At 43.8% G+C, this 27,301-nt stretch overlaps 1 protein-coding gene across 1 annotated transcript; it reads right to left on the bottom strand.

Annotated features, from left to right (window-relative positions):
- Positions 1 to 63: 63 nt before the first annotated feature.
- On the bottom strand, positions 64 to 26,072 carry LOC116916133 (talin-2). Its single transcript, XM_045169956.1, is given in 35 exon segments — positions 64 to 1,531; positions 1,614 to 1,960; positions 2,050 to 2,175; positions 2,478 to 2,605; positions 3,547 to 3,609; positions 3,949 to 4,171; positions 4,242 to 4,427; positions 4,502 to 4,618; positions 6,415 to 6,540; positions 6,604 to 6,957; positions 7,024 to 7,293; positions 7,367 to 7,465; positions 7,524 to 7,691; positions 7,760 to 7,930; positions 7,996 to 8,378; positions 8,458 to 8,848; positions 8,940 to 9,692; positions 9,755 to 10,965; positions 11,031 to 11,589; positions 13,088 to 13,231; positions 13,233 to 13,294; positions 13,369 to 13,477; positions 13,547 to 13,690; positions 14,922 to 15,010; positions 15,260 to 15,357; positions 15,449 to 15,525; positions 15,603 to 15,860; positions 15,938 to 16,106; positions 16,184 to 16,454; positions 16,562 to 16,732; positions 16,927 to 17,056; positions 17,126 to 17,223; positions 17,334 to 17,547; positions 24,690 to 24,971; positions 26,004 to 26,072. Coding segments are annotated over 33 exon segments (8,445 nt in total). The 5' UTR covers positions 17,470 to 17,547; positions 24,690 to 24,971; positions 26,004 to 26,072; the 3' UTR covers positions 64 to 717.
- Between the last annotated feature and the right edge of the window lie 1,229 nt (positions 26,073 to 27,301).

Raw genomic sequence — 27,301 nt, 5'->3', positions numbered from 1 at the left:
TTTGTTTTTTTTTTCACATAATTTTAAGATATTTGATAAATCAATGTAGTAGAACAAATTGCATCAGAGTAAGTTACTGATAGTGTATTAGAGGAGACTGATTATATATAGATGAAAATTAAGAATGTTTTTAACAAGAAAAGTGTTCCAATAAATCTTGTTTCAAGAAAAGAGGAAAAAAATGTGTGATATCTGTTGGAGGGGAAGAGCATCTTGTTTTGGCACTTTGTTCAGAAAAGGCGAATAATGGGCAGAAGTAACAGCGATCGATTGGAAGTAGTAAACAGTGGAAACCACGTGGCGAGGCGAATTAGAAGGATGTGACGCAAGATTATAGTATATTCAATACACGCACACGCCGATTCAAGCTTTCAATTATAATTGTAAGTTTTCTTTTCTTTTCTTTTTGTTTTTGTTTTTTTTTTTCATTTCGAAACCTTAACTCCCCTATGTAAACAAACGCGTACCTCTTTATGTACTTGGCAACTAAGATATTAATCTTTGTGATTGTGTTATGCGAAAGGCACATTACTGATCGAAGCCGGAAAATTGCTGATGGGTGCAAAAAAAAAAAAAATTATCAAGATAGAGAAATATGAAAATTCAACAAATGGCCGACAAATCTAAATGTGAGGCCAAATTAACCAATTAACTTAGCACCAATATTGTGTCTTGTGTCTTGTGTTTTTCCCACTAAGGCACCTCTCGAGATTTTACCTATTTTTCTTGCAATTGTTGATAGACTTTGCTCGTAGAGGACATGCTCACCCTCTCGGATCTCTGTGTTGTCACCTGGCTGTGATGAATTTGCTCCGTGCTGCTGCGAACACTGGATGTAGCCGAGTAATAAGACGCATCTCCACCGGCAGAAGCTCCATGTTGTACATGAACAGGACTTTGAAAACTCGACATCGATACTGATGAATTAAAGGTGCTGCTGTTGTTGAATCTTTGTCTCGACTCAGAGAACGAAGGTGTGTGGTCTTCAACCATCGAATTATTGGCGCTATTGGCTGTCGATTCCAGTAAATGGCGCTGGCGTTGCAGGATCATCAGAGGAGACTCGTTGTCACGTTGTTGTTGCTGTTGCGGTTTTTGGGTCGAAGACAGACGTGGCGGTGTAGCGGGTGGTTGCTTCTTTGGCGGAGGCACAGGTGAAACAGATCTTTGGTCACGTTGGAGGTGCTGATACATTTGCTGCTGTGGACTGTTCGATTGATGCGGACTATTCGACTGTTGAACCTGATAGACCTGACGGACTCTGCTTTCAGCTTGAAATGTCGACAGCGTTTGTTGAGGAGGTGGAGCAGGACTACGTTCAATATCGGATCCATTCAGATTTGTTCGATAGCCTGAGGTCTCCATTGAGGAATCGTAGCCGGACATGTAACCTTCGGCGTCCGAATCGCCCTCACCACGGTATTTGGCACGCCGGATGGCAGTCAATCGACTGCGGGCTTCCTCCAGTTCACGTTCGATTCGCAATACCTCAGAACGAGCATCAATCTCTTGCGCTATTCCACCCACCATTCTATGTAATCGAATCATTGATGTGAGAAGGTGTCATTTTCTTTAATGAATAAATAACTCAGTCAAAGGGCAGAATAAAATACCTGCGATTAACCACTAGACTACGCTCTTCTTCTTGAGCGATGGCTTGCTGGGCAGCCTTGACCAGGTTGTCGGTCGCTCGTTTCACTGCGTTGCCGGCCGCCTGAAGGCGCTGAGTCGACTTGCTGTCGGGATCTGCTTTCACTTTGCACGCTACCAAAAGCTGGGCGGTTGAGCTTGCTACTTGTTTAGCAGCAGAAATTAATTTGTCTTCAGACGACTGGCCCTGGACCAGAGCATTGGCCGATTCTACCAGACTATGAGTGGCTGCTGCTACAAGACGGGCAGCCGATACCAATCCTTCGGACCATTGACCATCATCTGAATCCACTTGTGGGCGGCGACTTATCTATATTGATCACACAATAATTGTTTAGCGATGTATGAATACGAACTAATTTTTTCCCCATTTGAAAGGAATTTGAAAAAAAGGCTTACCTTGCCAATGTCAATTAATTCACGCTGAGCAGCCGAAGCGGCCTTGACGAGTGCTGACGTTGCGGCGGCAATCGATTTTGCGGCTTCAAGAATCATCTCGTCGAAGCTTAGACTTTCATCCGTTTCCTTTTCGAGAAAAAGAGGAAACAACACTAATTAGTTCCGACTATAATGAGATTTTTAAAAAATGTCACCATATCTTGTCACTTTGAATTTCGTGAGTGATGCGATGTAGTGATGGCTCATAGCTGTAATAATATGTCTGACATCTGGTTGTAGGCTGAACATGGAACAACCAAGAATATCAAACATATCTTACAGCCAACAAGCGTTTGAGGAAATGTCGATCCAACAATTGAAACGTGTTTGTTCGATTCAACGATTTGAAACAAAATTAATAACACAATAAAAAATAAAAAGTGAATTACTTTTGTGGAACTGATGCGAGGGCGTAGGTTGGCCAATTTCTTGGCGGCAGCATCTATAGAAGAAGCCGCTCCCAATAGCTCGTTTTCCGCAATGACGGTAGGGTCTTCGGGATCTTCCCAATCCGTTCCTACTCACGCGTAGAAAAAAAAAAAAAAGAAAAACGTCAGATAACACCCAACAGCAAAATCGCAATGGTGACCCAAAAGGCCAGCAGTGCATCCCCAACGTTCAATCAAGACAAAGCTTTATACGCAGACAAATATATAGGCACACAATGTTTAGATTAACAACACTGAAAATACGACGCGACATTCCACCATGCCAGTAGGCTCGTGTATCTTTTTTTGCCCTCCTTGGATCGTACGTGTTTTTGTTCCCCGGCCTTTATGATTGCGTGCGACGACCGAGGCCCATACGAAAGTTCCCGCCCGACGGATCGATTGACTGGATACTGAAAGCCGGGAGATATCCGGCAAGCCGGTAAACTACACACTGGGACGGCAACTCATAACACAATGCTAGTAAACACGACGCACACATTATGCCCATACACAGTCTTCTCCCGATTTCCCGAAAACCCCATGCATTATTTAAGGAACCAAACAAAGACAACAACAAAAAAAAAATAAAGTGGAAAGCAGGGAAGAAAAAAAACAAAATCCATGCATGCACGTGTAAGAAAAGAATGGCGTCATCATGCGGAGGCCGAATGATACTGGTGCGTAAGTCTGGCTCAGCGTGGCGTGTTCCATGCCGTCAGCATGCAGTACATGTTGGAGGGGGGAACTGCCGAGTGTGAAAATACGGTGGAGTTAAAACTAGAGCCATCCGCCCCCAAAATCTTATCAAAAGCACGAAATCCCCTAGCTTAGTAGTAGAACACAATGACGATATAGGTAATCAATCCCGAATCCCCGGCAAAAAAGACGCAATCCCGACAGTTGTGAAACAAGAAAGAAAAAGACAATTCCCCGCGGTGCAAGTCCCACTGATGCGCGTTGACAATGTGTGGCTCAGTAGATTCCCTTATTCAGCACCCAAGCTACACACATTCTGCGACACACTCACCCAGACTGTAAAGACTCTGGCTCGTTCTCCACGGGCCATAACCGTCTTCACCCGATGATGTCACTACAAGGTACAGTATAGATAACAATTGCCAATCACCGATTTTCATTAGAGACGATCATCAGCGTAAGAATCGTAGAAGAAAAACTGCGGATTTCCACAGTGTGGTGAAATTCTTTCGTTGCTAGAGGGCAACCATTGAAGTGGCGCTTTTTTGTAACAACAGGAGGATGGAAACGGCAAGAATTTTGTTTTTTTAGTCACATGCTCGCGTATGCAGTGGGGGACGAGCAAACTCAAAATCAACTCAAATCATTTTAAATGACATTAGACGAAAAACAATCAAAGATCAAAGAATCAAACAAAACTTTGCAATGAAAGTGTCAAAACAATTGGACTCACCTTTAAGGATTTCGGCCATGGATACGAGGCCGGTGACGCACTGGGCAATCTTTCGTGAAACAACCGGGAAGTTGTTCTTGATTTCGAGGTTGGCCGCTGGATTGGGTCGTGACAAAACGTGCAACACGAGTTGAAGTAATTCGCGATACTGCAGGGCCGTCTCGCGGCCGGACTGCAACGTTTTGGCTCGAATGTCATTCGTCTCCGCCGAATAAGCGGCACCCTAAACAAATGAGTCGAAATCCATTAATAAAATTAAAGGTAGTACAATCATTTTCAATCAAATACTGTACTTTGCAAGTTGTTAACATGTCAGAAATTGCCTTGCGACCGACATTGGCAGCTACAATAACGTCGTCCTGGAAACAGCTGTTACCCGCCGCAACTGCCTTGGCCGTTGCCAACGTGATGGGTTTAGTGACTCGGACTAAATCTTCCGGCGTGTATTTGACACGTGGCACTTCCGGCGAATCGAACGCCTGGTGGAAATAAGAATCAGCAATCAACATTCGCAATGAGTTGATTTCAACGATTGTAGGAAAAATGCACATACCCGAATTTCCTGCGCAATCGCTTCAATGGTCGATTCCAGAGCGCGTGTTCCTCTTGTGTGCTCGTCTTCGACCGCTTTCACGGTTTTTAATAGCGACGTCACGTTGGTCACCATCACCTAGATGCAGAGAAAGTGGACGGACAAAAACAACAGGCGAAAAATGAAATGGCAGGCAAGGCAAAGTCTGTTGGATAATAGCACACAGGAAGAGGACTATAGGGCTCAAATAGACAACAGCACGCTCGTTTACACGTTATCGATATCGGTAACTAGACAATCTATGTTAGTCTCGTCATCAAAAACAAAAACAAAACAAAAACAAGAAAATTTTTGTTTTCGTGGAATCTGAAGTCCACGACATAAAATTTCATCGACGTTTTGTGTGTCTCTGATTTGACTCGTCTTTTGTCGTCATTCATAGACCATGCGTATAAAAATGGATTGCGGATGCATACGGACAGGCACGAATAGTAAGGGGGAAAATTTAGACGAGGTGGATGAATCATTCCAAAACGAAATCGCAAAAAAACAAAACAAGGGGAGATGCGAATCCTAAAAAATCAAATGAATTCGAAATCTGGAGCTAAAACGATGTAGTAACGAATTGCTGATTTTTCTTTTCTTTTTCTTTTCAAGTGTTTTATTGACCCTTTTCGAACGTCAATTCAAATAATAAATACTTCCCGGGTTAGTTGGTTGTAGACTACTACAGATTGGCTTGTTCTTTTCAAAACCCAAAATTACTGATTTTGATAGCGATCAATCAAAAGAGGGCAGGCAAATAAAATAAAAAAAATTTAAAGGGTTTCAAAAAGTCAAAACAAGAGGTAAAGAAGTCTTTTAAAAAAAAAGTAGCTGGATCTTTTCTTTTTTTTTTTTTTGGGGAGGCGTGTTTCAACATGGCCGCGCCGCACATGTTTCCTTCCAACTAAATTTGGTTTTCACGTTTTTGTTTTGTTTTTAAATGTTTTTTCTTTATGATAATTTTTCATTTTATGACGAAACTGTCAGTGTTCGGCGTAATCCGAGTCAATAATGAGGAGTCGAATGAGCTCCTCTTCCTGGTCGGATATGAGCCAATCCGAAGGCACGGGTTCAACGTCATCCGCTGGATACTGTGGAAGAGCACACATACAACCACAAAACTCAGCTTTTCATTTCCACTCAGAAAATAAAAAGGGAAAGAAGGCGAAGACGTTTTTCTTTTTTTTTTTTTTTTAAAGAGGGCAACAGTTCCAGATTTGATTAGACATAACCGCAAAAAAAAAATCCGCTTTTAACGGATCTAAAAATGTTTTGAATCGATTGAATGACGAGACTAAACAGAATCCAGGATTGGTTTTGTGTTTTGTTAGTTGCTGCTCGTAAGAGCAGATGTGCGGAACAAATCCATGCCTGGATTCTTTGAATTTCGATATGACTATGCTGTTTCCTGAGGTAGGCAGGGTGGACTTGGTGCACTTAATAGCTGACATTTTCAGCCATCAAAGCGGGAAGAAGATAACCTATCGATCTTCTAAGGCTAAATGATACGATGATGGAAATCAACTATAGTGGAGAGGGTTGAGGGGCAAACAGCTCAGTCAGTGAAAGGGGCGTGCAGACTTTATAGGTGATTTATCATCGGCGCAAGTGTCGAAAATTCCAGACAAAGAAAGCAGCCTCCACTCAACACCACCACCACTACAATGAAAGCATTAAAATCAAATCACAGGGAAAGTCCACCCCAGCCAGGGAAACTGCATGGTGCAAGATTGTTTACAATCAACAAACCATCGGGTGTCATATTTAAATACCCGATAAACGATTCGTTCGCTATTGTTGATCGCTAATTGTCTGGATTTTATTTAGGAAAAAAGGAGAGGAAAAGAGAAGGGACTCGTTTTCAAATTTGGACGCGTAAAACAACTTACCTTGGCTGAATCTTTCAAGTAGATCATCGCCGGATCGTTGATGCTCTTGCCCGAAGCTGATTTAGTAGCGTGGATCAAATCGCCGAGAGCCGACGCCACGTCTTTGACAGAATTGATCAACATCACCTGCAAACATTGGAACAACAGCCCATCAGAAACTGTGAACTCAAGACGCAAAGATTGCAATACCTGGGCTTCAGGATTGTTGGAGCCAAGGGAGGCAGCACCCAGTTTGACTACGTCGGACAGCTGGACAATAGTAGCCACAGCATTTTGAGCGGCCACAGCCAACTGTTCCTGCGACGAGGCAGCACCGGCCACTAATGTTTTCGTGTCCTCCACCAAGGCTTTGGCCGTTTTCAAGATATTTTCACGATGATCAGCGAACGATTCGTCTTCGTTCTCTGCGTGCAAAGTACCGGCCGTAGCAAACAGAATGGTAGTATCCAAATCGCCGATGATACCGGACACTGTACTGGCGGCATTAATACATGCCTGTGTTCCGCGTGAGCTGGCCTGCAAAGCGGCTAATACTTGCGATGCCTGGAAATTGACATAACATTTGAAGAATTAAATAACGTTCCGTAATGCGTCGTTTTTCTTCTTCACCTTTTCTCCAACTAGACGTGCAGCATCGGAAAGATCCCGCTGGGTAAAGACGTCGTCAGGGGCACCCTGTCTAGCACCACCAGCTTTAACCAAATCGATACAGGTCCGACCAAGATCGTGGACAGTCGATTTAATGCGCATAGCAATTTCAACGCTCGAAGTTTTAGCCACAGCACCTTGGGTATCGGTCGCCAGTTGCGTGTACAGATGGGTAATGGAAGCACCAAGTTGACCCAACTGACTGACATTGTCCGAACCAGATTTGGCAACCTATTTTCAAGCCAGTGGTAGAATAATTTATTTTTCACGTTTTTTTTTTTTTTTCAGAAAATTGTTTGTTTACCATATCCTGTGATAGACGAGCGATCTCTTTCGTTGCTTGGACCATCCGTGTTTGGTAATCCACGAAACTTGAACCATCGGCATCATCCCCAGCAGAGGCCTAATTAGAGATCAGATTGCAGAAATGTGTGTGCGATAGGTTGACGACATTGAATTACCGTCTGTGCTCTGCTTTCCATCTGGTTCATGGATGCAGTAATTGAATCGACAAGGCCAGATACCACACCGGCTTCTGTAGCAACCGTCTCGACTGTTGACAACAAGTCTCGCAGGGCCTCTTTCATGGCTTCGGCCGACTCGTCCAGATCCGTGTGGACTTGCACAGCCTAAATTAATACAGAAAGCCAAATAATTAAACAAAAATCGGAAAGAGCGAAATATAAATGGAAATTACCTTAGGATTTCCACCGGCTTCTTTGGCGACCAGAACAAGTTGGATAGCACATTCCGTGACAGTCTTGGATTGATCAAGCATCATCATTTGCTGTTTGGAATTGAGCAGATAGGAAGCGGATCCGGTAGCGGCCACCACCATTGGCTCAAAGTAGTGGGATATTTGTGTAACCTAAACAGGAAATGCGGTGATACATCCGTCATGCGTTAAAACTTTGGAATGCGAAAGACGCTTACAGCATGTCCCAGTTTTTCGGCCTCTCCCTTGGCGGCAGTGCGGACGCTATCGATGCGATCCGCGATTTCCATGGCGCAATTGGTTGTCTGCTCAGCAAAAGCCTGTGCAGATTTTTCGCGGCGTGGGCTCAGGTTCTGCGAAATAGCCGAAAGCGAAGCTTGATCCAGCTGGCGGACGCAATTCGACATGATGGAGATAACATCGTCGCACTCTTTTTGTCCAGGCGCCTTGTCACGGATGGACGACACAAGTTTCTTAATCGAATCAGACACGCTCTTGCTGTGATTGGCCAAGGCTTGCCATGTGGGCGGATCTTTGGGATTAAGCGCTAGAGACTTGGCGGCCGAAATCATTGAGCACGAACCATCAATAATAGATTTGCCTGAAATAATAATAATAAAAACTTAAAAAAAGAGGATTAAGATTGTGTCTCGGAAAGGAATTAAGATTTGGATTTTTACCAGCGGATGTAATGGGTTCTTGAGATTGCCGAGCGGTTGGCGAAATTTTAGCAGGGATGGAAGCAAAATCAGGTGAGTTGGCGAAGGTGCACAAGTTCTCCACGGCTTCAATGAGAGGCTGTGTGGCGGCGGCGCAATTGTCGCGATTACGCTGACTGTAGTCCTGATCCAGGGCTTTGATTTCCTTGACCAATTTGGCAGTCGAATTGGCAACATCCTTAGCCGATTGAACAAAGTGTCGTTTGGCCACCGGATTCGTCGTCTTGGACGAAGCCACTCTGCACGCGTTACACAGAGAACTCGTGTGTTTGGCGATAACGGTAGCAGCAGACAGAACTTGTTGCTGGGTGCTTTTCGGGCTGGACAATGCTTGACAAGCTGATTGAATGGCCTACATTAATTATAAATCATTTAAAAGGTTTTTCGGAAACCTATTGCAAAATCAAAGAGCAAAGATTAGACAAGTGGGAAAATTCTTTTACCTGTGATGCTCTGGCGAAGGCCGCCTGATCAACCAAACCGGATCTTCCGGCTACGCTGGATGGATCAGAAGCACCAACTAGATAGGCAGCTTGAGCAGCAGCTTCGACAAGCCCAGTGATGGCGTTTGAAACATCTTTAACGGCCTCACCAAACGGTTCGTGTTCAGATTTCTTTGCATTATTAGCGATGCCCGTCATACCATCGCCAAGACTCTTGGATTTCTCCATAACAGTGTCCAGGCATTCAAAGTAAGACATGTCGTTGACCGGCTCGTTGGGCTTCTCCAGGAGCGAGCGGGTTGACTGTATAGCTCTTACAGCATTGTCACATTCTTTCTGGCCTGGCGCACTGGCCGTGCAGACATCGACGAGGCCGTTAATGGCTTCGGTAACAGCTCGGGCGGCAGCCGTCAAGTTGCTCTTTGCATTGGGAGCCGATGGATCAGCGTTGGCCGTCTTGGCAACGGTAAGCAATTTGCCGGAAACGAGAGTTATGTTCTTGAGAGAAACAATCATTTGCGATCGTGTTTCCGTGTCTTTGGTCTGGCCAGCCATTTCCATACCGACGTTCATGACGTAGCAGAATGAAGTGCTGTAAGTCTTGGATGCCCAGGCTAGGCGTGTGGGCGATTCTCGGGCCGTTCCGACGACTTCACCTGCGGCATCGTTCAAATCGGCCGCGGCCGAGCCCAGCATCGTTTGCAGTTCGTGATACGATTTGTCACTGCGGGGATATCGTTCACCATTCAACATCTGCAGGAGAAACAACAGCTCAGTTAGTCAGACATATTGAACTAAAGTTCTCTGTCACTCACCTCGGAAGCCGAATTAATAGACTGGATGGCTTCGTCAACATCCTTCTGTCCAGGTAAGCATCCGGCACATTTGCTCAGCGATTGCGAGACATCGCGGGCAATCTGAGTGACGCGCTGCTGAGTGGCCACATCTTGCGGATTGGTTGCGGCCGATCTTGCCTCCTCAATCAAAGTGATGGCTTGTTCAACCACTTCTTTAGCGCTGTCGATTATCTTGTGTTGCTGTTCGGGTTGGTCCGAAGTGGCAGCCACTCCACGGACGGCATCAGTCAAATCTTGGAGGGCGACGGCCGTACTGCGGGCCGCCATGCCCGTATGTTTCTCATCGCCCTGATTGACAGCCGTCAGCAGCTGCGCCATGTTGGAACCTACGGCTTTAGAAGTAGCGCTAAACTGCTGGGCCGTGCTTTCGGCCGTTTCGCCCGGCAACGGTTTCAATTTGGAAGCATCAACCGCTCCGCTGAAGGCATCCAGTTCCTCTTTGAGGCCGTAAAGCATATCCAAAGCTGAATCAAGTTCAAGTGGGCCACAAGTATCACGGGCTTTGGTAACAGCCGTCCGCAGATCCGTCAGTGCCGTCGAGAATTGTTTGGAGCTGTTGTTCAACTGCATCGAAGACGACGGGTCATTGACAGTCGGTAGGGCCGTCTTAGCCGCTGCCACCATTGGATTTCCACTTTGAATGAACTCTTCGCTAGCGCTGATCAGTGCCAGTTGAGATGCTGGTGATTCCGGATTGGCCAGGGTACTTTTGACACCTTGAACCAATTTAGCAATCTGATCAGCCACAGCTTTACAAGCGGCGAGCAATTGATCTTGGCTTGTTGGATTCGAATTATGAGGTCCAGCTGCCTGGGCGGCGGCGATGGATTGGGTAGCCGTAGCGGCCGCATGTTTGGCCGCCGTTTCCAAGCGTTTAATGACTTTTTTCTTGATTGCCTCTCCGGCCGCGGATTCGGCAGTGCCACGAAGCTCTTCAGCGGCCTGACGCAGCTTCTGTTGTTGATTCGCGTCGTTGGGGCTGCTGGCGCAAGCTTTAGCGGCCTCCACCATCCGAGCGGTAGCCTCGGCCAAGGAGCGGGCAGCAGCCAACAGTCTCTGTTGCAATTCGGAATCGGGTAGAGCTTCCGCTTCGCCTTTAATAGCTTGAATCAGTTGAGCTGTAGCCTGGGCAAGAACGCGGGCCTGGCGCACCATTTCAGCAGCATCACCTGCTCCCCGAAACGAAATCAAAGTTATACTAATCCAATCACAAAACGGGATTGACCTAAATTACCTTGTGCGGCAAAGAGTCGATCCGAAGCGGCCAAAATGTTATCAACGGCTCCTTCGTGGACGCTTTCCGTGGCTCGATTGCGGCCTGTACCTTCTTTGATGTGGGCCAACAGATCATTAAGAGCCGAAGCGACATCTCCGGCCGCTTTCCTCAGATTCGTAATCAATTTCTCGTCGCGACACGTTTGCTGACAAAGAGCTAAAATGCCTTCGACGGCACGGGCCACTTCGCGGGCCGCGTCAACCAGATGCTGTTGACAAGCCGGGTCGCTAATAGTGGGCGCTACGACTTTGGCGCAGGCCACTAACTGCGATGTGGCCAGGGCGCATTGTGTCGCTGCGGCGATCACCTGCTGACGTTCCGTCTCGTCAGGGCAGGCAGCCGCAACGGCTTTGGCGTTCAAAACCAAGGCAGCCGTCGTGTTGGCCACAGCTTTGGCCAATCCGAGAAGCATGTCCTGGAGCTCGCGACTCGAATTGTCAGCCTCGCCCAGTTGTTTCAGCAAGTCGTACGTTGTTTCGCCCACTTTAGATGCAGCAGACAGCAAGTTTTGTCGCATCTGTTTCAGCCATTTTCAAAGGGAGAAAAATCGAAATCAATAAAAGATGGTAATCACCAACGAGGGGTTGACATGTCTTCAAACTATGAACGAGACGGGCACGCAATTCTCTTACTAAGTGTCGCGCTGTTCGGGGGAAAAAAAAACCCTCCTCCACCCTGTGTCACCTATAAAAAGCAAATGTCTCTAGGAAATCGCTCAAAAACTCGAGTTTCGACAGTGCGAGTACGTAACAGGGATCGATAGTGGAACGAGAGACACCAAAGACAAAGCGCATTTCTCAATTTCTGCTACGTGCGACGTGGGATTCTCTCGACGATAACGTTCGGAACGAACGAATAAAACCTCTGGGATTTCACAGCGCATTCTATTCGCGTTGCTCTTCTACGTCTCTCAGTACCATTCGTCCCCGTTACAATGTTTGACACGTCCCTAGTCGTACCCGACGGAGTAGACGTAAAGAAAAGCACACACAAAGAAAAGAGGTACTTGTACAATTTCTGCTTCTGTAGGGAATCATGGTTAACGGTAAGTGCACTTCTGTTCGGCCGGCTGCCGGAATTGGTTAACATCACTCGCAACGATGTGGCACTAGCAAAGCCGAGTCCGCTCAATTCGGTTTTCTTCCTTGTCTGACAATTGTCGATATTGCGTTCGAAACGCGCGCGCAACTCTTCGCACCGATCTCTCCCTTTTTTTTTTTTTATAGCGTCGTAAGAATTTATCGTTAACCAATGAAACTTAACCGTGGCATTAAAAAATCCGAATCCATAGATACACGAGCGCTGTTTACAGTTAAAGTAGTTAAATGGGGGGGAGCGATTCTTCAAAATGCCCTCGAGTCAAATGAGAATGAATTTTTTAAATATGCAAAAAAAAAAAATCAATTTTCGATACTCGTCTTAAGGTTTAATAACGGCGGCATCACTACTACTAATAATTTCGTTTTCAAGTCTATTTCATTGCCTAGGTTTTCTTCTTCCGAGCGAATGCTATTCCAACCTTCTGCTCACCTCATTTCCAGACTAATGAGTTCCGCTTGGCTAGCGACTCCATTACCATCATTTTCAATCATCTTTAAATGTAGGGGGGTGGATGTAGGTTTACATCAACTATTCATCAAAGACGGTAATCGTCGCGTGTAACTACGCTATCAAGAATACGACGTTGATGTAAAAATGGGATTATCGGATTGTTTCACGAACAGCTGGTTATGGAAATGCTGTCAGGGTTCCGACTACGGCGACCAGTTAATTATTGCCTACACGAACAGTTTACGCTCGACTGGCCAACGCGACAGAGTCACGGGGCTGTAACACACGACCCTCCTTTATCGTACGTTGTCGAAAGGCCGACATTGATGATGATGACGAACGGACGAGCCTAATGAGCCATCCAACTGATATAGCTCCCGAAGCTTTTCGCAGATGTGACAATTAAAAAATAAAGCGGATGGCAAAGCGAAACGGAGAGAGACACGGGTGAGAAATAGACTCACATTGTTGTTCTCCGGCTTGGCGGCATCTAGTAGATCGGAGAATGCCTTGCAGAGTCGGCGGGTGGCATCCATGAGCCGGTCGTCGTGTTCCTCGCCCTCCATCAGAGCAGAAATGAGTTTGACGCCTTTGGCCATTTCCGGCAAGGTTGGACGAGATGGTCGAAATCGCCGCACCTACCGCCTGGTGGTCGACGTCCTCCGGTGGACCTGCACACATTCACGGAAAATTCGGTTGAATACAAACCGCGAACTACCCGAATGGGAACTCTTCGATAACTTACCCGAAGTGAGTGTAATGACGCTGGCCGTTGCCGCGTTCATGGCGGCAATCTGGGACGAGACATTTTGCTTGTTCGTGTCCAGTTGGTTTTGTTTCCACTTCAGGGAGGCCTGCAATCAAACAGCAAAGGGGAATTGTTAAGTACTTTCCTCGTTTCGGGTCTTTTTTTAACAACTTACCGGATCGCTTCCCAAGTCAGGCACTTGCAGTTTCGTATCGAGAATGTGTTCGGCCTCTTCGACGGCCTTCTGACCTTCGCTAATGGTACTGATGAGCGCCCGTTGGGGCTCCGTCAACACGCTCGTCACTTTCGGCTGCTGGACCTATAGTTGAAAGAGTTCCGCGCAAACACAACACAATCCAATTGGTTATTCGACAATACTAGTCATCAACTCGTCGTCTGCACACATGCACACAAGTTGGGATAGAGAAAGGTAGGGAAAAGACCTTCCCCCTTTTTTTTTTTAAGAAGGAAAAAACACGTAACCTTAACGACAATGGCTTATCCCCCACCCGTCGTCTACTGAACTGTATTGTACGCTAAACTCAAGAACCCACTAGGTCAGATACTCCACACACTTTCTTTTTTCCCCCCAGTCTCGACAGCATTAACAACAATGGCTGATCAGCAACTTCTCATTTTCCCTTTTTTTTTTTTTTTTTGCCATTCTCCTCTGTTAGGTTGAAGCTCTTTAATTGAGCGATTGTGTTTTCGGCGCTGTAGTAGTAGGCCATTTCACCTGCGTGCCGAGCAACTCTTCAGACATTTCTGAGAGCCTTTCACAGGGGTACTATTGACCTTCTACAAATATAATATAATGTATAATATAACACTTTCCCCTCAATGAAATGATATGTACAGTTAATAGAAGCGAAAGGGCAACATGAAGATTAAAGACAAACATATTTACAAGTTGCACTTTCCCTCTTTTTTTTTTTTTTTTTGAATTTCGACTACGATTTTGTATTAAAATTAATAGAATTGAAAAGGGGGGACATTCTTGACTATTGCACTAGCCTTTGGGTTACGCGCACACGTAGGACACTAACGAAAGATTGGACTAGTAAAATTAAATACACCCGGGGGATAAGTGCAGGGTATACCTACTTTGTTTGTTGTTTGGTTCGGTTAGAAAAATAGGAGGAAAGAGGAATGGCGATTGATCCAGTCGATCGCGAATAACGAACAGACACGGACAGAGAAGAGCGAGCCGCGTGAAAGGAAGAAAGAGAGACAATAGTAGCGTTACACACTCCAATTAGTCGGTCCAAATCTCACACTCTCTCATCATTGGATAACGGAGAGAAACGAGATGAAACACTCGAGGACATAGCAGAACAACAACCACACGCCACATTGAAAGCCAGAAAAAAAAAATTCGATACTTTCTACTCATTTGAAAAACAAAAAACTCAAAACCGACTTTTTTTTTCTTTTTTTTTCTAGAAGAACGGAGGGCGCAATCAGAACAGAAGGGGAAAAATAACAACAGAAAGGGAGAAGAAAAAAAAAAAGCAATAATTGCGATAATCTTGAATAAAACTACAACTCACCGTAGGTGGTGCGTGAGCAACGGTAGCCAGGCCTTGCAATGTGGGCAATTGGGGCGCCTGTGTCTGGCCGACACCGTATTTTTGGGGCACTGGGATATCGTGATTCATTCGCAAAAACGGGCAAAAGAAAAAAAAAAAACACAAAAAAATTGTGGATTGAAAAATGAGAAGAAAAAAAAAAACAGATCAAATTATAAAATGATAAAAAGTTTAAATTATTCAAATTTTTTACCATCATCAATAGTAAGAGGAAAATGAAAGGTGTCGCAAATAAAAGATGGAGCGCGAACGTGCTAGCAAAAGGCTATTTTTTTTTAAATTGCTTTAAAGGGACTTACCATCAGCTGCTCGAACAATGGCAGGTTTGGCCACGGATTCCGTCTGCACTTTGCCGCTCTTAATGCCGGAACCGGCTGTATGTTGTACTATTGTCGCTCTACATTTTGGGAAAGATTTACATTTGATATTCATGGAATTCGTCACACACAAAAAAAAATTATCATTTTCGAATATGCACAATGGTTTACTTGAAAGGAGAGACGCTGTCTTCCACAATATTCGATCCTTCGTCTCCTTCGATCCCAAAATGATCTTTGGCTTGTTTCTGTAAAAATAAATAAACAAATAAAACAATAGAAAATTTAAAAAAAAAAACAAACAGTCAAATTCTAAACACCAAACCTTTTTAAGAATAATGTCGATATATCCGGCAATCAGTTGAGAAATTTGTTCACCTTCGGTCGTCTGAACGGAATAGTACTGATCAGAGTAGTCTCCAAAATCGAGCGTGAACGTGTTGGGAGAAGCGGCCCAACGGCGTACAGTCGTCAACGGCCACACTTTCAGAATCTCTTTCGTTCGTTCGTCGAGGCGCAGGACAGAGTCTTTTGTCACGCCCAGAAGGCGAGGAGCCAATTTGTTTTTGCCCTTCATTTTCTCCTACAACATCCGAAAATAAAAACAAGGTTAACTGTGAAAAAGAAATACCAAAACAATCGATTATCGATTGATGGTACCTTGACCAAAAAGAAGGTGACACCGTAAGTGCTCAAAGAACGGGCCGTCTTGACGTAGGCCACTTTCGATTCAAGTTCCATCAAACTGTTGTGTTTCTTGTGCTCGCCAAAGACCTTCTTCTCGACGCCTTTCACTTTCATGTACGACTGCGGTAGAAATTCTTTCAAGCTAAGCCAATAAAGAGAAAAAATAGGTTATGAAAAACTCAATCAATCAGGGGCAACAAAAGACGTGCAACGACTGACTCTAAAAAGCCGGGCTTGTGTTTGGATTCAATGTAGTCGCCGAATTGGGCCTGGCACTGGATGCCGGCGAATTCGCAGGCTTTATCCAGCGTGACGGGATGGGTGCCATTGAGAATCGAGTCACGCGCTTGGACAAATAGCAAATTCAGCTGGACAGGATCGCGCGAGTCCACGTTTCCGTCGGAGAAAAAGTACTTGCGACGCAACAACACTGTTTCATTTTCGTCGATGCCTTGCTCGCGCAGCGTCTTTGAATGATCCACCCAATTCACTATTCAGGTCATGAACACATGCACGAAATGAAAAAAAAAAAAAAAATTGAAAATAACATACGGCCTAAAAACTAAAAAAAAAAAAGAAAAAGACGAATCCACTCACGTTCGTCGTCAGTTTTGATTTTCTTCTTGAGTTGTTCCATCTTCTGATCGCGTGGCTCCTTTTCTTCCTTCTTACGCCGCAGGGTCAGCGTACCGAAATTGGGTTTGTTTTCCGCCGCCTCCTCCTCCTGGTTCTCACGCACCAACGAATACTCGTCGTGATTGGTGATTCCTGCAAAAACAGACAGGCAATGACATGAGTTCAGTGTCGGATCAGCTTGCCCTCGCTGTAGGACGCTACGTTTTCTCTCCAGGGAGTTTAGTAACGAATAAGACGAGGGAATAATTTTTTTCAAAAAAATTCCAGGATAATAAATGGAAATGAAATAAAAATCAAAAAATGTGAAGGAATGCGTCATAACGTACCGATTTTGGTGCAAATGACCACCATTAAATTTGTGACGGGCTGGCTATCGTCGACCAACATTGTTTTCACTGTGCCGTCCAACATGCGCACTTTCAGAGTCCTCATCTTTCGTCGGTACTCCAGCAGATCCTAATCAATTTTTGAATATGAAATAATATTTAAAAAATGTTGCGTAAAACCGGATAAACTCTTACATACCCCTGTGCGTAAAACATAATAGCCTAGATTACGTCCAGGTTCTAACCAAATGCCTTTTTTGGGATCCTCATCAGCGAGGAAAAGTCCATAATCTTTGGCTATCATAAAATGAAGAAATTCAAAGTCAGAAAATGAATAATAAAAACGGTCCATCCCGAGAAGACGGGCGAAAGCGCAAACAACGTAAGTAGAATGTACGCGGACTTACGTTGTCCGAGATTAGCTTCGGTAATCTTGTCTCGAATGACGCGACAGGCGTCGTAGACGGCCGTGTTGGGATCGAACTGCATCGTCTTGACCACATCTTTCTCGACGATGCTGATCTTGAGCGATATCGACGCCATGGCGCCGGATTCTCAAAGGTGTTTTTTTTTTCTTTCGTCCGGTTTCCGATTCGTCTCTTTTCTCCAGAAACCCAATTCCTGTAAAAACCCAAAATCAAATGGTTAAAGTTAATCAGTTGGAGGCTCAATCTCCGAATTGATGGGTCAACGAGAAAGACGAGTTCGCAATTCCATAGAAAAGAAGAGAAGAACAAAAATAAAGACAGTAGTAATAGGCCGCTCACTCTTCCTCGAAAAAAAAATATACATTTTCTTTTTTCTTGGCCGTCGCGTGTACGTGGCTGCTTCCCGATAGGATCGTAGACCCAATCAGTGGCCTTTGCAGGACGAGTGTCATCGCCCATCGAGTGGAATGGCTTCTGCCAACGACAAATGTCTTTTCTGGCAAAGCGAAAGAGATTCCTCGCAGTCGGGTCTAAACTTAAAATGGGACACCGGACCGAAAGATCCATAGGCCTCAGTCGGTCAACACTTGGCGCGTCACTGAATGCCAAGCCGGCTGGACTTGATCCTTTTTTTTTCCCCTCTCTCTCTCTGCTCGATGTACACAGACGGTGCAGCTTCCTTCATCTCAGTCATGCGCCGCGCACCACCGTCTTTCTCCTAAACTTCTCTTCCTCCAACTTTCCTCATTCTCTCCCTACGAGTCAATTCCGGCTCGTGCTTGTTCCTTTTGTAGTTTCGTCTTCCTCGTTCCACTTGCCCAGGCGCAAGTAGAAACGCTGTACACCCTTCTCTCGACCTCTTTACCCATACAGATCATTCAATACATCTCTCCTTCTCTCTCTCTCTCTCGTTTTCCCCTCCTTTTTTGATTTTATTTCCTCCTTTTCTTTCTGTGTTCGATTCCGTTCCCCGGTTTTTCTCTGCGAATCCAGTCTTCCTTCCCTTTTTTTTTTCCCCCCTGCTGCGGATGTCGTATTGACACAGTTCCATGTTTGCCAGCGAGGCATCAACCGCAAGAGAAAAAGACGACCGCCGTAGAGGTAAATAAGGTCTAATTCAATTAGAATGTGGGCTTTTTGCCTCCGCAAAGATGAAGGGAAAAAACAAAAATTATAGAGCAATTCAATTTTCGGTTGGTGCTTCGCATCGAGCAAGAAGAAAAAAATCGAATTGCGATACTTCCTAATCTAGTCTTTAAAAATAACAAATAACATTACCTAGAAATTCAAGAGGGAAAACTGTAAGAAAATAAATTCTTAAGTCCGGAATGACTAGGAACGAGATGCTACTGGATGATCTAACCGATAAGAAACGATCCATCCGCAATGATTTCTGTTCGTTCGTCCTGCCCAATTTCTCTACGGCTGGATCGATTCGTTTGCTACGAGGGGCTTGATTGCCGGCCGTCAAGCTAACGCAAGCCAAAGCAAAACAAACGGCGATGGCAACGTTGCCAGTAGTTGAGATCCTCTAACCATCGAAGAACATGAAGAGTCAATCACCACGGCAATTTGTTCTTATTTTATCATCTTATATCACACAAGTACCCGTGACGCAATAGAGAAAAACTGGAAAGAGAAATCACTTTTAGAAATATTACGCATCACTACCATGAACGAAACCATAATGCGTTGCCAGAAGCTTAACATAGTGATTGAATTTACTTCCCATGCAGGGGTTTCTACCGATGGAAAAATATGTTTTCAAAATGATGCCTCTCTTTCCCAGTGCCCGTGTTCCAAAAATCAATCGCTTTTTATTTGATGCTTACCGGAGACAAGGAAATCGAATACTTGTAACAAAACTATCTTCACATTTTCTCCCTAGCGGCATATACTCACACACAATGATGAAGACGATAATGTTCCCTGCGTACAAGGAAGAAATATAAAAAAAAAAAGCCTCTTTGTTCCCCTTTCTACAATGATTCAATCAAATACACGTCAGCGGCACGTCTTTACAGTCGGCCTTTACGGCAAAAAAAAAAAATCGGCTTTATATCCATTTATTTTTTTTCGTCATCAACTTGAGGTGTAAAAAGAAAAAAAAAAAGTTATTTATCCCCCCCCCCCTTTTTCTCTTAAGCCTTTGCGCACAAAAGGGGGGAGATTGAATACAGGGTGTAGTAGTTGATCATGGTAGATGTTGCCGCCATCATTTTCCCCCCATGATGCCTTTATGACATGCGTGTGGGCGGACTCTTTTTTCTTTCGCTATTTTGATAGATCGACTACATAACGTATTAAATTATACGTTCATTTAATTGACGATTGCGTTTTGTTTGACCCCCATATTTAATTCTTATTTTTAACATTAAACCCTTCAAATATATTCGAGCGCGGTCGATAGGTTTTTTTTTAAACTTGAAATTCACATGTACCACCACGGGAACTCGACGGTGCGGTTCGATAGGGTACGCAAGCATGACGCAGCAATAGGTAAAGTCAGTTGCTCCAGCAGTGCGTTTAGATAACGAAGAAGAAGGGGAAACAAAGAATTATTTATCGATCGGATAAAGGCGTGGTTTTCACTCTTGGCCCCCCTTATTTTTTTTCGATTGGATAGCACGACGACATGCTCCTCCACGTACTAACAATTTTCTTTCCGGCGTTTGAAATTTAACCACTGTGCATTGCCTACCCCGAGCTGCGGTGGATATGTCATCACCGGAACTCGGGACTGGCGCATAACTTATTGCACACAAAAAAAAAATTATTTTGTTTTGAATTTGTATGTGTAAAGCGAAGGAACGAGCGGCATAAAAAAAAAAAAACAACATCGTACATACGAATGGGTGTTTGTCTTTTGTTTGGCAGTTGGACAAAAGAAGTGAATCGATTGAAAGGGGGGAATGTGGTAGAAGGTGGAAAAGAAAACCTTCGTGAGCGCCCAGGGAGGTAAAAAGACGTGTTACGTATGCATGTATGCACACCCACTTTTTTTCTTTCACCCTTTGTCAGCTCTTTGAAGGGAAAAAAGAAACGGTGAAAATTGGGCGTAGACTTTCTTTTGACTGGACTTTACCCCCGCCCGTCTGTATAAGTTACCGGACTTGGATCAGAAACTTAAAAAAAAAAGGTCTATCCCATTGAATCGATACTAACCGTCGAGTTTGTATTTTATCCCCCCCTCCCGAGTAGTACGGAATGGGCAAAGATATTGTTCGTGATCGTATCTAACCCCCTTCCGAGTCCCACAGTGTCCAATCGTTTCTTCCGCTTCAAAGTCACGTTTGAAACTGGCGTATCTAGCGGATATCATTCCCTCCAATTTTCTGATGCAAGGCCAAGCAATAGAGTATTACGACAGACCGCGCAATCGATGCAATCTTTCGTAAATTATACCAAATGGTATCCCCCCACCAACTGACGTATCATCTGGGGAGCTGTTTGACAAGTATATACGTAAAATAGCCGAGTAGCGATAGACTATCTTTCATTATTTTCTCCGTATAGATTGCCCTAGTCATTTCTGCCTTCGCTGTTTGTGATTTAGAGACAACATTTCTGAATGAGGGGTGGGAGGGGGATGTATCGGCAACTATCTACGCTAGTCTGACGTCATCGTGTTTTTTTTTTTTTTCTACGAAGAAAAGTGGGGTGCGATAAAAATCAAAAGCCCCGATGCAGACAGAAACGTGGGTGGGAAAATTAGCTTTTTTAAAATCTCCTGTCAAATGTCAAACGGACTGGAATTTCTTTTTCATTGAACGATTCAGTCATCTTTTTTTTTTTTTTTTTCAAGAAAACATATCAGTAGATATGAGTTCTTTAAAAAAAAAATAGAAAAAAAAAAGCAGAAGGCACGCCTGAAAATAGAACACCAATAGGAGAAGCTAGACGCGAGTCAAAACCGTTGGAGAGACGGGAGTTCCGGTGTGCGCGCGCTAGCGTGCCGGATATAGCGGTCGGGAGTGTAAATTTTTTTGATAGCGCTAGGTCAGAGAGTTACAGAGGTTTTCTTTCCATTTTTCTTCGTTCCCTAAACCCATAATGAAAAAAAGAGAACAAAACAAAACAAATACGGCCATTAAAGAACGGCATCGTAGGTGTTGGACCGAGCACAGCAACACTAGCACCGCTGATCTAAACATAGCCCGTCCCAATGGCCGCTTACTACTAGTAGTAAGAAACTCACGGGTTTGTTTTTTTCCTTGCTATAATTGTAACGTTTTGCTGCCAAAAAACTTGTAGAACGCGATGATTCACGTCAACGAGTTGCACGAGCCAATCAATACAGTCATTCATTTAGTCGAGACTCGATTGCATTCAGTCAAAAGCGTTTTTGTAATACGTTCAAACTAATAGACAGGGCAATCAATCCAATCAATTTCGATGAGGTCTCGCTATAAAAATGAGGGTATAGAACAAACGTTTAGAAATGAGGGTGGGGCTCGTTACTAGCAAAGGCGCGTGTGTTTTTTGTTTTTTTCGGGTCCACACCCGGAAATCGATGGCCACTGCTGACTGTCGGATCGATGAATGTACACCTTTACAATCTACCAACCTGACACTCTACATCCCCTCTTATTTTGTGTCATACTAAAACAAAAAGTCAGAAAGATGATAGCCTACTTCCGAATGAAAGGAAAAAAAAAACTGTGTAAACAGAAAACTAAGTAAGAGGGAACCTACGCAAAACCAATGCCCAGCATCACGTCCAGGTGTCTCACAGAGACGGTGGTGTCGTTTGCAGATTCTCCGTTACTTTCCCCTATCGTCAAACACGTCGTGTGTTGATGCCCAACTTACTAGAGTACCCGATTTCTACTGGCATGTCATTTCATCTTCAAAAAGAAGGGAACATAACACAAAATAAAAGTGTCACTGCTTCGTTGCTAACTAGTTTTACACTTGATTACTATTACCGGGAAATGTCAAGCGGATGCAACACCCAAAGATTCTTGAAGCAAAGCCCACATTTCTATTGCCAACCAGACGATTGCATGAGAAAAAATAAGATGACTAACGCACCAACCACTCTAACCAGAGACGAATTCTAAAAAAAAAAAAGAAACGCAACCCCACCATTCGAAATACATCAAATCTTCCCAACTCTTTCATTTCAAAAACATCGAAATGTGAATACGGAAGCCGACAAAAGCCCAAAATGCTCCGACAAAGTGCAATAGTCTTTACACTTAATGCCACCGAGAAGTTTTGAAACGTCGTTATGCGCGACGATGCTCCTTCTCACCTCGACACTTGAAAGCGATGCTTTCACACGCTCTCAGAACAAAGCCGAAAATGGGAAAGATATCAACACAATTAGTCAGCAATGCGACGAACGTTATCGGGGGGGTAGGATCGTCACTATTTTTGGAGCAGAAGGAAATGATTGGTGAATGTTTGTGCGACCCGTCATCTGCTATTCCATCAGATTGTTTGTATAAAAGCCAATCTTTTTTTTATTTCTGATGAGCATTAACTCGTTTGTGATTGTTAGAGGACAGTAGGCGGAGGGGGATCCCAAATGGATCGGCATCCTTTTCTTCTACATTCGCGGGAAATGGAAAAGATTTTTTTTTTTTCTCTTGTTCGAGGGCTTGTGTGTGTTCTGTGATGTTTGTACAAGTGGTGGACGAGAGACACCCACAGTAACTCCCCTTGAGAATGTGAGAAGGTAATGCGGTGAATGACAACATCTGCGCTGCATCAGGCGGAGAAAAAATAAGAAAGGGGTACACCATAGGAAAGTGAAGGACTCTGGGATCCAAAAGAGAGATGAAAATGTGGTACAAATATAGAAACCATCCGGAATATGATACCCTCTTTACCCCACCCCCCGGATATGTAGAAATTCAAAAAAAAATCTTTTTCTTTTCTTTTTTTTTTTCGCTTCTTTTTAATAAAATTTTTGTTAGTTTCATGGAAAATATCAACACAACAAAGACTTGATGAAAAAAATGTTCACTTGTTTTAATCAACAACCCGTTGTGTTATCATAAAAAAAAGGGGGGGATATTGTTTTCCGGAGTGCCTGGTCGATATCCCACATCCACAAAAAAAAAAAGAAAGAAAAAAAAAACCGCAGTCACGGCGGTCTGATCCTACACTGTATGCCGTAATAATCCGGTTGAATTTTGAAAGCACACGCACACAAACATCACAATCGCGTGTGTATCGTCAGCTATGAGCAAAAGGGGAAAAATGACGGCGACCCCACCCAGGTGATTTGGAACGGCATGGTGCCACGCATATGAATTCCTTATTTAACGGGAGTATGTCTCGCTTGTTCCGTCACATGTCCAAATGGATCAAACATGTTGACCCACACGACCCGTCAATCTCCCAAGTATACGGCACTGGTCAGCCTTAAAAGTAGAACAAAGATGGTGGCATGTAGTCGTGTCTAAAACAAACAAAACAACAAAAAAAAAAAACCCTAATTCGGAATTGGACGGATTGTGTGCGCCCTCGTAACACGAACGATATGCCCATTAAAAAAGAAAATCTCTATCCAAAATCATTTTCTTTAAAGTTCTTTTGAAGGAGAAGACTTTTTTGTCTTCTCCTTCTTTATTTATTTCTTTTTTAAATAATGGGACATGACACACAAACAGCCACTTGCAAAGGAATAAAACATGGGCGGCGATTCTCGAAAAGAAATTCATTCTAATTCCGCTCCAATGGAGAAACGTCAATTGGTTAGCCTCAAGGGCTTGGCCAACGACTTGGAAGATCGCAAAAGAAATTAAAAACAAATAATAAAAAAGAAGACGAAAAAGGGCGAAACACACTGCTTCGCTGTGCGTGCGTATGAACATGTCCAGAAATGGTGATACGAAAGTGGGCAGAGAGCAGGCAAGTAGTAGTTTGGTGTCACGTTCAAACTCACGAGAAAGAGAGAGAGAGAAAAAGTCGGTTAACGCCCATGTAACATTTGCCTGTATGTATATGGATGTGTTGCGCGCCAACGGACGCGGCCTTCACCAGCAAACTGACAGACCAATACACGTTCCCTAGTAGAAAAACAACCTAGGAATAGCAAAAAGGCACCTGTACCCGTCCGTAGGGTGTTTTTCTTTTCGAAATCTCTTTCAGTTTTTGTCGATAAACTTTTCTTTTTCAATCGACAAGGTGACCAAAATGAGACGAACCGTAGGCGTACCGTTAGTAACAGTTCGCCCAGCGACAGAGAGACTAATTTCGCTTGTGTATCGGAAAACCGAAAATAGAAAAAGGTATTTTATAGAGCGTGCCCGGGCGACACTATGCTCCAAAGTCTCGGGATAACTAAAGAAAAACGAAAACATGAAAGGGACGAAGCTTTACCTCTTTCACTTCACGAGTGTGGGCGGTTGTGTCGAGCTGCTTGGGCGATTGTTTTTCCAACAACAGCGTCTTCGTCCACGGGAAGAAGGAGAGAGAAAATAAAAAGAGCAAAGGCTGTGTATGTGAAAAGTGTTTCCTTTTCCTTTGCTTATCTTCCTTCTTGTTTTGTTTTTGCTAGTCGCTGCTTTTGTTTGCTGATGATTTCCAAAAGGCCAAAAAAGGAGTTTCCAAAGGAGGTTCCTTCACCAAACCCGGGGGGTGAAGATACCACACAAAAAAGACCTAGACGTTGAGAAAGGATAAAACGCAATGAGTTGTTTGAATTAAATGTTGCACATCAAATACAAGTGAATATATTAAAAAAACAAAAACAAAAAGATAAATAACAGCACAAGCCTACGAAACGTCAGTGTCTTCGCCTACACTTCTTTTGATTTGAATAATGGAGTTTCGAATCGAGGAAGGGAGAAATGACGTCACTGCTGCCCTACAAATTTTCGGCTCAAGGATCTCGTTGCCCAACTAGTTAGTCAGCACTAGGCAAAAAAGGGACTCTTTTCTCGAAATAATCATTTGGCTATTTTCGGACATTACCAGCCTATATCTCCTGGTTTGCAAACGAACGGCTTGACGACTAACCCTTTTATGAAATATTGAAGCAGACGACGCGAAAACGAGATGTCAATCACTCGAATGTTATTGACATTTGATCGGTTGATTTAAATCCCCAAACACACTGATACACACACACACACACACTGTACAAAAACAATTACAAAATAACAACAAATCGGCATGCCTGTGGACAACTGATGTGCAGATAAGTTAATTTCCAGAGATTCTTTGATCACACTAGAACGGTAGGGAAGAAAACGACACAAATGCGAAACTAGTACGAAAAATCAACGTTTTCAGACAATTTTTTTTTTCGCGTCAACTAAAAAACAGAAAAAAAAAATGCAAAAAAATCTTCGTTTCGCTTCCTTATAAAGGCATCCAGCTCGGGTTTGTACCCCACAGAGAGCTAGACAGAGAGAGAGAAGGCAAACTAGTGGTGTGCTGTGTATATACGCGTATTATACGAAGAGACTAGCAGAAGCCTAGGGGAAAGCGAGAGAAAGAACTATGCGGTGGGGCCTGTGTGTAGTCCGCACAGCTGTTTTTTCGTCTGTTCAGCAACGACCCATCAACGAGCTAAATTGTTTCAAACGATCAAGTAGGCGACGCTAATGTATAAAAACGGATCCCGCAACACACCGATGACCGTGATTTCGTCGATTTAACTGCTAAACGAACGAAATAACTAGAACTTACAATCAACGACAGCACTTTACACCGACACGCCCCTGTTGATACTGAAATAAGCTACGCTGCCAGACCGTACTCAAATATGATTCTTTTGAGCGAACGGCAACACCTACTTTTCAGTTTTGTTCTATTTTTTTATTTATTTTTTTTTTTCATTTCGATTTTTGTTTTTTCCTTCACTACTTCGTCATCATTAGCACTGCTAGGCATACTGCACATCAGGCATCAGGCGAAATAAACCAATAACAAAACACACCCAGTTCTTTACACTGTTTACAATGTATTCTCATTTATCATGATTAAGTTCAGTGCATACTACCATCGACCGAATCGTGAACGAGACTCTGTTCGCGTTTCAATTCAAAGTCCAGTTTGTCTGCATGTAAGTGATTGATGGATTTTTGCGGAAGAAATGCATTGTTTTCCCCGTCTCATTTCCGCTTACGTTGTTTGTTTTAGTTCTATTGCTCTTCCAGCAAATTAGCAAAACACTCAGAATTATTTAGTCCTAATGCAAAATCTTAGATTTCACGCATTCAATTATGATAAGACCTAGATCACAAACGAAAAATGTTTTAAAAACCACAGGAAAATTGTATTTCTCGCAATTGAATTTTTTTTCAGTTCGACAACAGCTGATTCGGCGAATCGTCTGCTGCCTAAACAGAATCTCTTGAACACGCAAATCGTCTGCGGCTTTCCCGATGACGAAAAAAAAAAATAAATAAATAGAAAAGAAAAAAGGGTTTTCAACTTTAACAGCCACCAAAGTAAGCGAACGCGTGTGAGTGGTGCAGAGAGGGCGGAGCACATCAACATTCAGAAAAATAAAATAGAAAAAAAGGGAACCTTGAGAGTCCATTTCAGCTTCTGTGTGTAGAATCGACAGCCAAAAAGGCAACAGCCCTACATATCTAAAACTAACAAGGGCACCCCAGACTCTTTCCACTAAACACGCAATATCTGGTCAAAAAAAAAAAAAAAAAAGAGGGAGCCTCTTGAGCAAAAAAGGAGAGAAAAAAAACACCAATCCCCTCTCTATAAACCCCTCCACTTGTACAAAAGCAGTCGAAGAATATATGCGACTTGACATTGTTGTGCGCTGCACACATAGAGGGGATGTATATACATAGTACATTTATAGCCAATGTATCGTATTTTTGGTATTGCTCCGACGAGTGTTATGAATCCATCCCGTGATTGTATTCGTCCCTTCCCAAGTCCCTATGCGTCACCGCTATTGTCGCAATTGCTGCAAGAGGACCAAGGCCCAAATGCGCGGGGGGTATAAAGCTCTACTTGCC

The sequence above is a fragment of the Daphnia magna genome, linkage group LG2, assembly GCF_020631705.1.
Source record: "Daphnia magna isolate NIES linkage group LG2, ASM2063170v1.1, whole genome shotgun sequence".
Lineage (NCBI taxonomy): Eukaryota > Metazoa > Arthropoda > Branchiopoda > Diplostraca > Daphniidae > Daphnia > Daphnia magna.
Note: the sequence above shows the minus strand (reverse complement) of the source record. Positions and strands in the feature narration are given on the sequence as shown.